A 13,682-nucleotide genomic window follows, 5' to 3' on the forward strand; every position below is an offset into this window, starting at 1 on the left:
GTAATTTGGCAACACCCCTAAAATTACAAATGCTTAGACTTGGGTTCCTGGTTTGCACACTGTAATCACCTGGTGGGCTTCAAAGCTACTGTTGCTGGTGTCCAGTTTTAGAGATGGTGATTTAATTGGCTTGGAATAAGGCCTGGGGTTTAGACTTTTTAAAACATCCCCAGATGATACTATGTACCCTGTAGTGAAAAAATTACATTTTCAGTATTTGTCTTATGTATGTATGTTCACAAATACGATAAATAACCTACTTCATCAGTCGCAGCTTTGTTTTATAATACCAACACATTAGAAAAACATAAATGTTCACCAAAAGACGACAAAATATGCAATATGCATAAAATGTAATATTATGTATCTGTTTTTTTAAAAAAGCACAGATGGTATGAGAATTATATCTCAACAAAGCTGTTACACTCATTTTTGGAAGAAGTGAAGAACGGTGCAGTCAGCACCCACCATCTACGTGAAAGGCACACACACCGGTCCAAAAGCGGCTGTCTCCTGGGGTGAAAACGTGCTTTTCTGTGTAAACTCTTTCAAATACTAAAATTTGAAATGCATTCTGTATTACCTCTTGAAATACATTTTAAAAGTTAAAATGAAACATAAAATCAGTCTGGTCATATTATTCTCCACACAAACAGAATCTTCATCAGCTAACAATCCAAGGGGCATAAAGGGAAATTCTGGAATGATGGAAATACTCTATCTTGATCATGATGATAATTCCACAATTGAGTATGTTTCTCAAAACTCAGAGACCTGCATACCTAAAATGCACATATTTTACTGTATAGAGACTTATACTTCAATAAAACCTGATGTTAAAAAAATTTTTAAAGCTTATGTGACAACCAGACCTCTTGACCAATGCTAGTGGGAATGTAAATTGGTACAACCAATAAAGAAAACTGCTTGGTAGTATCTACTGGATCAGGGCAAGCACAAGTTCTGTGAGCCAGTACTTCCACTCTAGAATGAATACTCAATGGAGACACATACACAGATCCACTAAGGAGAACATAAAGTAATACTCATGGTCATGCTACTCACAACAGCAAAAAAAAAAAAAAAAACCAGGAACAGTGCAGACATTGTTACAAGTAAAACTGGATTAGCACGCTGTAGTGTATTTGTGCAATGGACAGCCAGGCAGGAAGTTTCCCTTTAAAGAGTGGCATTGCCAAGACCAAGAACTGATGGCAAAGAGCATGAGCAAAAAGCAAAATACAAATGGCCCTTAACCATATAAAGAAATATTCAACTTCACTCATGAAAAGGAAAATGCAAATAAAAATTACAAGAGAATAATCTATCTCATCACACTGGCACATTCCAAAATTTAACAACGAATTCTGATGGCAGGGTTGTAGGGAACCAGGCATCCTTTGAAGATGTAAAATGGTAAAATCTCCACATAGGGTAGGGGATTCCCCGGAGGCTCAGCTGGTAAAGAATCCGCCTGCCAATGCAGGAGATGCAAGAGACACGAGTTCAATCTCTGGGTCAGAAAGATCCACTGGAGGAGGAAACCCTGCAAAATCCCACAGACAGAGGAGCCTGGTGGGCTACAGTCCACGGAGTAGCAAAGAGTTGATTGACTAAGTGTAAGCATTGGAGAATGCAATGAACATGTAAAATCATGTAGGAAACGAGTGCAGTCAGGTTCGATGCACGATGCTGGATGCTTGGGGGGCACTGGGAGGCCAGAGGGATGGTATGGGGGGAGGAGGGGGGGTCGGGATGGGGAACACATGTAACTGTGTGGATTCATTTGATATTGCAAAACAATACAATATGTAAAGTTTAAAAATAAAATAAAATGGAAGAATAAAAAAAAAAAAAAAAAAAAAAGAGAATAATCTATCTCATCACACTGGCACATTCCAAATTAACAACGAATTCTGATGGCAGGGTTGTAGGAACCAGGCATCCTTTGAAGATGTAAAATGGTAAAATCTCCACATAGGCAGGGATTCCCGGAGCTCAGCTGGTAAAGAATCCGCCTGCCAATGCAGGAGATGCAAGAGACACGAGTTCAATCTCTGGGTCAGAAAGATCCACTGGAGGAGGAAATGACAACCCACTCCAGTATTCTTGCCTGCAAAATCCCACAGACAGAGGAGCCTGGTGGGCTACAGTCCACGGAGTAGCAAAGAGTTGGATATGACTAAGTGTACATGCAGAGGACACATACAGGGCAATGTGTCCAAATCTTAAGAAAAAAAAAAATTTAAGTACATTTATTTTTTGATACACAAATACCATAGCTACAGATTTATCCTGTAAGATGTACATGCATACTAAAAAATGATGCATGGATAAGATTATTCACTGTTCATTATTATTCTATCAATCCTTTGATAGAGCAAACAATGTGGAACAACCCAAATCTCTCTATTAGACATCAACGAGATGAAGCATGCTACATCCATACAATGGAAGGTTTTATAACTGTGAAACTCAATGTGGAAGCCCTCTATGTATCCATAAAGAAACAAAATTGGGGGAAAAAGTCATACGGTAGAAAAACATACATAATACGCTATTTGTGTGTGAGAGGGAGAAATGAGAAAATACACAGAGCTATTAGTTTGCCTTCGGACATAAAATGAGTAAAAGTAGTCAACCACACACAATATAATAGGAAGATGAGGAAAGGACGTGGTGGACAGAGGAAGGAACTGCTCTTCTCAGCATGTTGTATCTTTTCCCCAGATAGAAATTTATTATCCATTTCAAAATGTTGGACTGAAAAATCATTTTTTGGAAAAAAAAGAAAAAAGAAAGAAAATCTAGTTAGGGAAATAAAAACTTTCTTTCCCCCACCCCCACTTCAAGCTGTATGCATGGATTTTTGCAAGATGCACACAGGTTGGTAGGACCCACAGGATCTAGGACCTCCATTTAGAAAGATGAGGGGAGAGGGAGAGAGCAGGTGTGTGGTAATAGCCCTGTAATGCTTTGCTCTTGACCTCTGGAGCCTCAGTCAAAACCAACATGGGACAGCTCTTATTTTTATATCCTGTTTCAAGAGAAAAGGCAAACAGAAGAGAATAGTGAATATAGAAAGAGACTCTACAAAAGGCAAAAGTGATTATTAAACGAGGTTTGGGGGTGATAAATAATTTCAGTTTACAAAATTTTTAGGATATTTTTGTAGAACAACATTCAAAATGAATCTTGCCCTGTCAAACTGTTACACAGCTGTGTTTATTACAGCTGTAACATAATTTAATTTTAAAATCATTGTTCTCATTTTAAAACTTACTTGCTTAGGCTGAAATCTTTGCACATATATGCATTTTTCTCTAGAATAGATACTTAGAAGTAGAACTGAAGGCTGAAAGCTATGCACTTTTCACAGTTTAATTATAGTGAATAAATATTAAGAGGTTCCAGATTACCAGTAGATAAGTAAAAGCAAAATAAAACAAAATCCCATTTCCATCTGTAAGTTGGCAAAGATCGCCGAAGTATGAATAAATACTGATAAAGATCTTCAAATAATTTTGATATATGAAAATGCAAATTTCAGTACAACACATACCCAATGATACTATCTATGATTGTTTAAAATATGACCACTACAAAGAGAAGCTATTTCAGCATATTCACATTGAATTTAAATAGCCCCTCAAAAGTTCAAGAAGGACACCCACCAAAATAATAATTTTTGGCAAAGATTTGTGTATCAGTGGTGGGGAATAAGGAAGCCCAGGGTACTACTTGGTTATATTATTGGAATTTAATATAAAGATAAGATACTCAAATATTAATTACGCAAGGAAAACAAACAAAAAAGTTTATAAAAATTAATCCACTGAATTCTGCTTGTAAATCTTTTTTCAAAAGAATAAACTGACTTCTAAACCTAGGGTCTAATCATTTTAAAATAAAAAGATTTTAGGTCATCAATTATCTGTTTCTACTTCACTATACTTTTTCCCCTCAATATGAAAAAGTCCAATGTATTTAATAAAGAATTGGCAAGAAGAGGAAGTAGTCTCGAAAACATGTCTCATGAAAGAGCACGAGTCAACTTAAAAAAAAAGAAATACAATCCATTCAATCTAATGAAGGGATAAAATTAGTACATAATGAGTCCAGGAAAGAAACAACTACCTGAATTTGGCTTTAATTTCTAACACAGATTCACTCTTCAGACTTAAATTTCTTCTGTAGGAAGAGAAAATGGTGCCTTCTAAATCAGAAATTTTGGAAGACTCACTGGACAGAAACACAGGATTAAGAACTGCCAAGGACATAAAAGGGTTACTTAAGTGTTCTCCAAGTTCTTTTGCAATGTGACAGCCAGACTACATGGTCACATTTACATGTCACTCTCTGGAAATGAACATGGCCACCCACAGGACACGGGCCTGAGTTCTGCAATAGCGCCAGCACTGTGGCTGACCTGTGACTGGGTCAAGGTACATGCCAGGCATGGCACACCCCCTGCAAAGGTTGTCTTAGTTCAGACTGCCACTCAATACAGATACTCTACAAAGAGCCTTTCTTGTCCAGCATTAATGGTCGTTCATCACTATGTACAGATGTGAGAGTTGGACCATAAAGAAGCCTGAGCACCAAAGAACTGATGCTTTTGAACTGTGGTGTTGGAGAAGACTCTTGAGAGTCCCTTGGACAACAATGAGATCAAACAAGTCAATCCTAAAGGAAATTAACCCTGAATATTCATTGAAAGGATAGATGCTCAAAATCCAACACTCTGGCCACCTGATGAGAAGAGCTGACTCATCGGAAAAGACCCTGATGCTGGGAAAGAATGAGGGCAGGAGAAGGGGGCAACAGAGGATGAAATGGTTGGATGGCACCACTGACTCAATGGACATGAGTTTGAGCAAATTTGGGGAGATGGTAAAGAAAAGGGAAGCCTGGTGTGCTACAGTCCATGGGGTCACAAAGAGTCAGACAAGACTGAGTGACTGAACAAAAACACCACCACCACTATGCAGGACGGGTAAACAGCACACTGGCTGAAATCCAGGTGGCTGCAACTGTGTGGTTTAGTTCTTTAAGAAAGACTGAAGGACAGCTCTTCAGGTGCACTGTACCTACAGGTACAGGATCCAAACCCACAGGGTCAGACATCACCCACACAACCCACACAATCAAGATCGCTGTTCCTCTTTGAAAGCGACAACTGTTCTCCTGCCCTTCTGCAGACCTGGGTGCTCTTTGACCAGTCCTTGCTTGCAAGACTGAAGCAGTTGCCGCTGCTCTAGCAACTAATTTGGTGTCATCAGAGGTGGTGTCTTCCATAAAGGCAAAAAGCTTTCAACTACTCAATGAAAGTATGTCAACTTAAAATAGTTGAAAAGTTACAGTCAATAAATATGACAGGGACTTAATAAATAACCATTCAGTACAATGAGTTAACAACTCACTTTTTAAAAAGTACATGTGCTCGTATTTTCTCTTCAAAGAATTTATAATCTTAGAGCATTATGGATTCCACAATATGCAAACCCCAGCAAAGAATAAAAATATGAGAAGAGAATCCAAAACACCATAGATCACAGATATTACAAGCCATAAAACATGACAATTTATCACTTTGGTAACCAAACTTGATTCTTGTATAATCTCATCATCTTGAACATTTTTCAGAACACATAAAATTCACTTTATAGATGAGAAACAAAAAATGAAAGTCTGCAGTGACAGTACCTGGTAAAAGTCGGGTTGTGCTCAGTCATGGCAACTAGCAGCTTCAGAGCATATGCTGGTACAGGGTCCGGCTGCGTGAGGATGTGTTCATATCTGAAAGGACAACATGATTAAAAAGCACTCAGTGCTTTTCTCATTGTAGGTTTCCTCTGATCAACAGAAACAATATTCCAAGAGTTTCTAACATGTTTCCCAAAAAAGCAGATACTGAAATAAATGTATGAGCTACACCTGCACTTGCCAGTGGTGGTCAGTGATGACACTCACCTACCACTCAGAGCATGGGCGCTGCTGCGGGTGCTGCTGCTGCTAAGTCGCTTCAGTCGTGTCCGACTCCGTGCGACCCCACAGACGGCAGCCCACCAGGCTCCCCCGTCCCTGGGATTCCCCAGGCAAGAACACTGGAGTGGGCTGCCATTTCCTTCTCCAATGCGTGAAACTGAAAAGTGAAAGTGAAGTCGCTCAGTCGTGTCCGACTCTTAGTGACCCCATGGACTGTGGCCTACCAGGCTCCTCCGTCCATGGGATTTTCCAGGCAAGAGTACTGGAGTGGGGTGCCATCACCTTCTCCGACATGGGTGCTGGAAAGATTCAATGAGACAATTCAGCTAAAATGATCAGTACAGTCTACCCACATAAGAAGAGACTCAGAAATGTTAGCATTTGTGTTGGGTGTCACAAAACTACCTCACATTCAGAGATTCTAGAGGACTCATGAGAACCATGTATGGTTGTACTCATAGTACAGACTTAGTACAACAAAGGCACAGAGCTGAATCATAAGGGAGACAGACACGGGTGGAGCTGGAAGATGCCCTGTGCAAGCTTCCTCAACCTCTGTCCCTTCCACAAGGGGTCACACAGCATGCTCTTTCTCCCAGCCATCAAACTGCAGCATGTATGTGTGATGTTACCACCCAAGGAAGTCCATTACAGACTCATGGGACCTCGATAATACTCAATACTCAAGGTATTATTGCGTGGGGCTGGTCACACAGGCAACCTCAGTTTAGTTGCTTAGTCATGTCCGACTCTTTGTAATCCCATAGACTGTAGCACATCAGGCTTCCCTGTCCATCACCGACTCCTGAAGCTTAGTCAAATTTATGTCCATCGAGTCGGTGATGCCTTTCAACCATCACAACCTTGGTTGTCCCCTTCTCCTCCTGCCTTCAATCTCTCCCAGCAGCAGGGTCTTTTCCAGTAAATCAGTTCTTCACATCCAGTGGCCAAAGTATTGGAGATCCAGCATCAGTCCTTCCAATGAATATTCAGGACTGATTTTCTTTAGGGATGACTGGTTTGATCTCCTTGCAGTCCAAGGCATGCTCAAGAGTTTTCTCCAACACCACAGTTCAAAAGAATCAATTCTTCGGTGCTCAGCTTTCTTTACGGTCCAAAACCCACATCCATACACAACTACTGGAAAAACCATAGCTTTGACTAGACGGACCTTTGTTGGCAAAGTAATATTTCTGCTTTTTAATATGCTGTCTACATTGGTCATTGCTTTTCTTCCGAGGAACAACTGTCTTTTAGTTTCATGGCTGCAGTCACCATCTGCAGTGATTTTGGAGCCCAAGAAAATAAAGTCTCTCACTGTTTCCCTTGTTTCAAGTGATGGTCTTGATCACTGCCTCCTGTACAGTGTCACGAACCTCCATCCATAGTTCTTCAGGCACTCTATCAGATCTAATCCCTTGAATCTGTCTGTCATTCCACTGTATAATCATAAGGCATTTTATTTAGGTCATACCTGAATAGCCTAGTGGTTTTCCCTATGTTTTTCAATTTAAGTCTGAATTTGGCAATAAGGAGTTCATGATCTGAGCCACAGTCAGCTCCCAGTCTTGTTTTTGCTGACTATATAGAGCTTCTCCATCTTTGGCTGCAAAGAATATAATCAATCTGATTTCAGTATTGACCATCTGTGATGTCCATGTGTAGAGTCTTCTCTTGTGTTGCTGAAAGAGGGTATTTGCTATGACCAGTGCATTCTCTTGGCAAAACTCTGACAGCCTTTGCCCTGCCTCATTTTGTACTCCAAGGCCAAATTTCCTGTTACTCCAGGTATCTGTTGACTTCCTCCTTTTTGCATTCCAGTCCCCCATGATGAAAAGGACATCTTTTTTGGATGTTAGTTCTAGAAGGTCTTGCAGGTCATCATAAAACCGTTCAACTTCAGCTTCTTCAGCATTAGTGGTTGGGACATAGACTTGGATTACATAGGCAATGTAACATGTATCAAAGTCCTAGACTTTCCAAATGGAAGCAGGCATCTGGCATAAACCATGTCATCTGCACAGACAGTTTAGACACAGTGGACTACATACCCTCATTAGCTAAACACTGACGGGCGGCTCTCTGGGAGCCTGGCTCCAGGATGGCAGCCAAGGGCCACCCTTGCAAGTAGACCTTTCTCAGAAGAGCAGTCTCAGGCCTGCCATGTCAACTGTTTTCTGCACTGCATGCTTATTTATACCCTAGAGCCTGAAGTGCAAAGTATGACCACAGATCATAAAACTCAAAATGCCATCATCAGAAGTTTTCACAACAAAGCCAGGCTGTGCTCTCATGTTATTTGCTATTAATAGAAAAAGAGTTGGACTAAACACTGTGTCTGGCCTACTTAGGTTGAGCTATGCAGTAAACAGCCCCATGCAGATGCTCAATTAATAAGCACTGAACGAATGAATGAACAGACAGACTAACCCATCAACTTTACAACTTAACTCTCTGAAACAACTAACAAGGAAGCAAAACATCTCCAAAAATCCAAAATGTGTATTTAAAATTCCATGATGTGGAGCGAAAGCTTTATCATCTAGAGAACAGGGCCCCAGGCTCTTACTCAGAGCCTATTTACTCTCATTTTGGAAATCATTGCATAATAAGCTTAATTATGCAGCCTCTGAGCCCACAATGATTTTAAAAAAAAGAGCCAAGTAAAGGGAGGAAAGGGACTATTACAGAAAGGCAACCCAAGAATTAAAAGAAGCGCAGCTTGAAAGCATAGGAAACACGAAAGAAAGCAAACCCAAGAACTCCTAGCAGAGAGCAGTTCAGGGAGCATTTAACACAGGGGAAGCAGGCGCTCAGTCCCCAGTGGAACCTGAGAGCCCATTATGCACCATAGTGTTCAACATGGGGGCAGTGAATCAAGGAAATGTTAAATTGGGTAGACTGCTCTGTTTAAGGAGTCAGAAACTACCATGTTTTAGTAATTTTTCTTATGAAATATTTTTAAATTGTAGCAATTAGAGATTTGCCCGTGTATGATAAAGACAGAAGACAAAACACCAATTGTTCATGATAAAATTATAAATAAAACAGTAATAAAGAGAATGTTAAAAAAAAATACAGCAAAAACACACATAAGTAACTTTAAGAATGAAAAAATCAAATTGATGAGAGTAAGACATTCTATCATATGAAAAAAAACAAAAATCAAGGAACATTTTTGGAGGTGAAAAAAATGTATTTGTGAAGCTTACAATTCAGAATTTTTTCAAAACAGGAACAACACAGCATTATCCCTTTCTCTCATAGTTTTATGAAATAAAAAGCTCTTATCCTAAATTGGTGACACCCCAAGCCTACCTTTAGGTTCAGTGATTTGCTAGGTGGGCTCACAGAACTCAGAAAAGTTGTTGTATTCCTAAGTATGGTTTCTTACAGAAAAAGGATAATGGGTTAAAATCAGCAAAGATGAAAGACATAGGGTAGAGCCCAGGGGGACCAGGCACAAGCTTCTCGTTGTCCTCTCCCAGTGCAGCTGTGTGGACAGGGCTCGGTCCTCCCAGCAGCAATGTGTGGTAGCATATGTAAAGAACTCCCAGCCAGGAAAGAACAGGATGCAGGGTTTTATTAGGGGTCAGTTCCTTAGGCATAGAGTACCTTAGTGACTGACCTCTGTCTCCAGCCCCTTTGGGAGTCAGAGTCAAAATGTCCCACTGTAATTCACACTGTTATCCAGAAATATGTGGCATGGCTCAAGGCCCCAGGGATACAGAGACTCTCTTATCTGGCAAAAATATTCCAAAGCCTCAGAACTACTCTTCCACAAGGCAGTCAAGTGCCAGTTTCTTCATCGTGTGCAGGATCTGAACCATGCCCCACCTGCTAAGCAAAGCCTTCATAGCACATATACTTAACAGGGAAATAGAGGCACTGCTGAGTTTAGGGAGCGGCAGTAGAGTCAGAGGTAAGAGAACAATGAGCTCTTCCACTGGTTACTAGTATTTGGAAATCGTCGGCCAGAGACTTTCAACTGACGAGGGGGTAACAAACTTCTTATGAGTCACTCACCTACTCTGGACAGCCTCCCCATCCCCACTCCCAGACTTATTGGAATCACTGAGGAAAGGACTACAAACTTATGAATTTTAAAAAGCTTCCCATGTGATGTAACTCATGTGCTTGTACAGAACGTACAGGAGGATAAATAGACAAATAGTTAGAAATATAATAGAGAAAACAATCTCAAGAGGACTGAAAAATATGAAATATTTTTAAATGGACTGAACATGTAGAGCCTACATTTAAAAACAAAACACCGATGAAACTTTCAGTGTCTGAAATACAATACAAATGTGTTGAGGCTGTCTGAGGTTATCTAACCTTGAAACAGAAGAGAAGGACGAAGCTTGCACCAGCCTATGCGTGACAATTTTCCCCAAGAACGTTGCTGTTTTTCTCCCCTTGTAAAAGAAGGGCAAAATAAATAAGGGATCTGTTCAGAATAGAAATATTGATATGCTGAATATATTTTAGTTTAATCAAAGATAGGTCTGTAATAGCCAGCAAAAATTAGCCCCCAAAATGCTGAGATATATTAAGCTTGTCTTCTCAAGAGAGATAAAGCCACCGAGCTGATAGTAAATGGATTTTGCACTCTTTTGAATGGCACTTGTCGGAAAAAAACAAAAACAAACAAACAAAAGAAACAATGATAATCCAGACTCCTGAAATGGCTATAAAGGAGAGTGACCAGTGAGGAGTGGCCCATCTGGATGGCCGGGGGCTGGAAGGAGCACTCTGAGTGCCATGAGCCAGAGACTGAGATTGTTATTAGCATAAAAGCATGCTGTCCATATAGGAACCCAAGACCAGGCCCACTCTTTTACTTCTAGGATCCTCTCCAGATAAGGAGTCTTTGCTAGGTCCGAAACAGTTAGAAATCAAGGGAGGAAAGCCATTCATACTAAATTCTCTGAGAGGAGAGAAAGCTTTTAAAATCACATTTGGGGATTTAAGGGACAGACGCTTCCCTACCTTGTGAAGTGTCTGCAGAAACCAGTGTCCAATGAGACAGTCTGGCAGAACATTTAAACAGACTAGCTAAATAACTATGGATTATTGTGAGAAGTTGTTCTGGGAGTGTGACCAAAGAACTGGCCAAATGGAAAGAAGGGCCTATTTGATTGAGGCAAAGGGGAGGCACAATGTCATAACGAAGTCCACTATGCTGGAATTAAACCCTGAACTCACATTTCACGTGTCAGTGGAGAATCTGGGAGAAAAGAGTGATTCTAGAAAATCCAAAGGACTTTAAGGGATACAATAAGGAAGAGCCTGCTAAACGAAAAGCTGAAGCACTTTACAAAGCCACTAGTACTCTTAAGTTCTAGTAGGGTGGAATCAAGAATAGACACAAATTAAAAGGAAAGAAAGGTGATGCAACACTGGACAAGAAAGAGTCATCACAGAAAGGAAGACAGAACAGTCAGGCCACATCTTATGAAAATATATCATCAATAAATTAAAAATTCAAGTAAAAATTTTTTTTAACTTTGTTGAAGTACTAAAATGAGTTAACATTCACATATTCATGAGTGAGAAGGCCTCCACAGCATGACAACAAATGAGAAATGAACCCCAAAATCTCACAGCTTTCAAGTTTTAAAGTAGTAAGTATTTCCCAATGACAAAATCACCATAAACAAATTAGGGAAAATTTATTTACAGAATTTTTGTATATTTTATATATTCTTAATATATGAAGAGCTATTTGCAAACCAATAACAATCCCACAGTGGTGGAAGGGAGGAAAAAATCCACCTAAGAAGAATATAAATGGCCAGCAAACATGGGGGGATGGTCAACATCATGAGTATCAGAAGGAATGCAAGCTGAAGCTAGTAAGAGTACAGAAAAATAGGCAATTTCATAAAGGGAAACTGGTCATATACACCGTTTGCTATCTTTGGAAAAAACTGCCCAAACATGATGAATGTATGTAATTTTTAACACAGCGGTTCCACCTCTGGAGATTCAACAAAAAGAAATCAGCATGCCCCCAAAGATATAGCCCTGAAAATGGCCTAGCAGGTAAATATAATAGTGAAACACTGCTATCCCACTTTGAAGGCCAGGAAGGGTGGCGGTGAGGAGATACCCCTCGTCCAAGGTAAGGAGTAGCGGCTAAGCTTTGCTGGAGCAGCCGTGAAGAGATACCCCACGCCCAAGGTAAGAGAAACCCAAGTAAGATGGTAGGTGTTGCAAGGGGGCATCAGAGGGCAGACACACCGAAACCATAATCACAGAAAACTAGTCAATCTAATCACACTAGGACCACAGCCTTGTCTAACTCAATGAAACTAAGCCATGCCCATGGGGCAACCCAAGACGGGTGGGTCATGGTGGAGAGATTTGACAGAATGTGGTCCGCTGGAGAAGGGAATGGCAAACCACTTCAGTGTTCTTGCCTTGAGAACCCCATGAACAGTATGAAAAGGCAAAATGATAGGATACTGAAAGAGGAACTCCCCAGGTCAGTAGGTGCCCAATATGCTACTGGAGATCAATGGAGAAATAACTCCAGAAAGAATGAAGGGATGGAGCCAAAGCAAAAACAATACCCAGCTGTGGATGTGACTGGTGACAGAAGCAAGGTCCGATGCTGTAAAGAGCAATATTGCATAGGAACCTGGAATGTCAGGTCCATGAATCAAGGCAAATTGGAAGTGGTCAAACAAGAGATGGCAAGAGTGAATGTCGACATTCTAGGAATCAGCGAACTGAAATGGACTGGAATGGGTGAATTTAACTCAGATGACCATTATGTCTACTATTGCAGGCAGGAATCCCTCAGAAGAAATGGAGTGGCCACGATGGTCAACAAAAGAGTCCGAAATGCAGTACTTGGATGCAATCTCAAAAACGACAGAATGGATCTCTGTTCGTTTCCAAGGCAAACCATTCAATATCACAGTAATCCAAGTCTATGCCCCAACCAGTAACACTGAAGAAGCTGAAGTTGAATGGTTCTATGAAGACCTACAAGACCTTTTAGAACTAACACCCCAAAAAGATGTCCTTTTCATTATAGGGGACTGGAATGCAAAAGTAGGAAGTCAAGAAACACCTGGAGTAATAGGCAAATTTGGTCTTGGAGTACAGAATGAAGCAGGGCAAAGACTAATAGAGTTTTGCCAAGAAAATGCACTGGTCATAACAAACACCCTCTTCCAACAATACAAGAGAAGACTCTATACATGGACATCACCAGATGGTCAACACCGAAATCAGATTGATTATATTCTTTGCAGCCAAAGATGGAGAAGCTCTATACAGTCAGCAAAAACAAGACCAGGAGCTGACTGTGGCTTAGATCATGAACTCCTTATTACCAAATTCAGACTTAAATTGAAGAAAGTAGGGAAAACCACTAGATCATTCAGGTATGACCTAAATCAAATCCCTTATGATTATATAGTAGAAATGAGAAATAGATTTAAGGGCCTAGATCTGATATATAGAGTGCCTGATGAACTATGGACGGAGGTTCGTGACACTGTACAGGAGACAGGGATCAAGACCATCCCCATGGAAAAGAAATGCAAAAAACCAAAATGGCTGTCTGGGGAGGCCTTACAAATAGCTGAGAAAAAAAGAGAAGCAAAAAGCAAAGGAGAAAAGGAAAGATATAAGCATCTGAATGCAGAATTCCAAAGAATAGCAAGAAGAGATAAGAA

General features: G+C 40.4%; 1 protein-coding gene across 12 annotated transcripts in view; it reads right to left on the bottom strand.

The window, feature by feature from the left end:
- ULK4 (unc-51 like kinase 4) overlaps nucleotides 1–13,682 on the bottom strand; it is a 521,202-nt gene that overhangs the window by 319,111 nt on the left and 188,409 nt on the right. For all 12 annotated transcript variants that reach the window (XR_009492338.1, XR_009492337.1, XM_024983119.2 and 9 more), the window contains one exon: nucleotides 5,707–5,799. Coding sequence is in view for 10 of the 12 variants with exons in the window: in XM_024983119.2 (XP_024838887.1) it covers nucleotides 5,707–5,799 (93 nt within the window). In the remaining 2 variants the exon portion in view is untranslated. The remainder of the gene's footprint in view (nucleotides 1–5,706; nucleotides 5,800–13,682) is intronic.

Source organism: Bos taurus, chromosome 22 (genome assembly GCF_002263795.3).
Source record: "Bos taurus isolate L1 Dominette 01449 registration number 42190680 breed Hereford chromosome 22, ARS-UCD2.0, whole genome shotgun sequence".
NCBI classification, from domain to species: Eukaryota; Metazoa; Chordata; class Mammalia; order Artiodactyla; family Bovidae; genus Bos; species Bos taurus.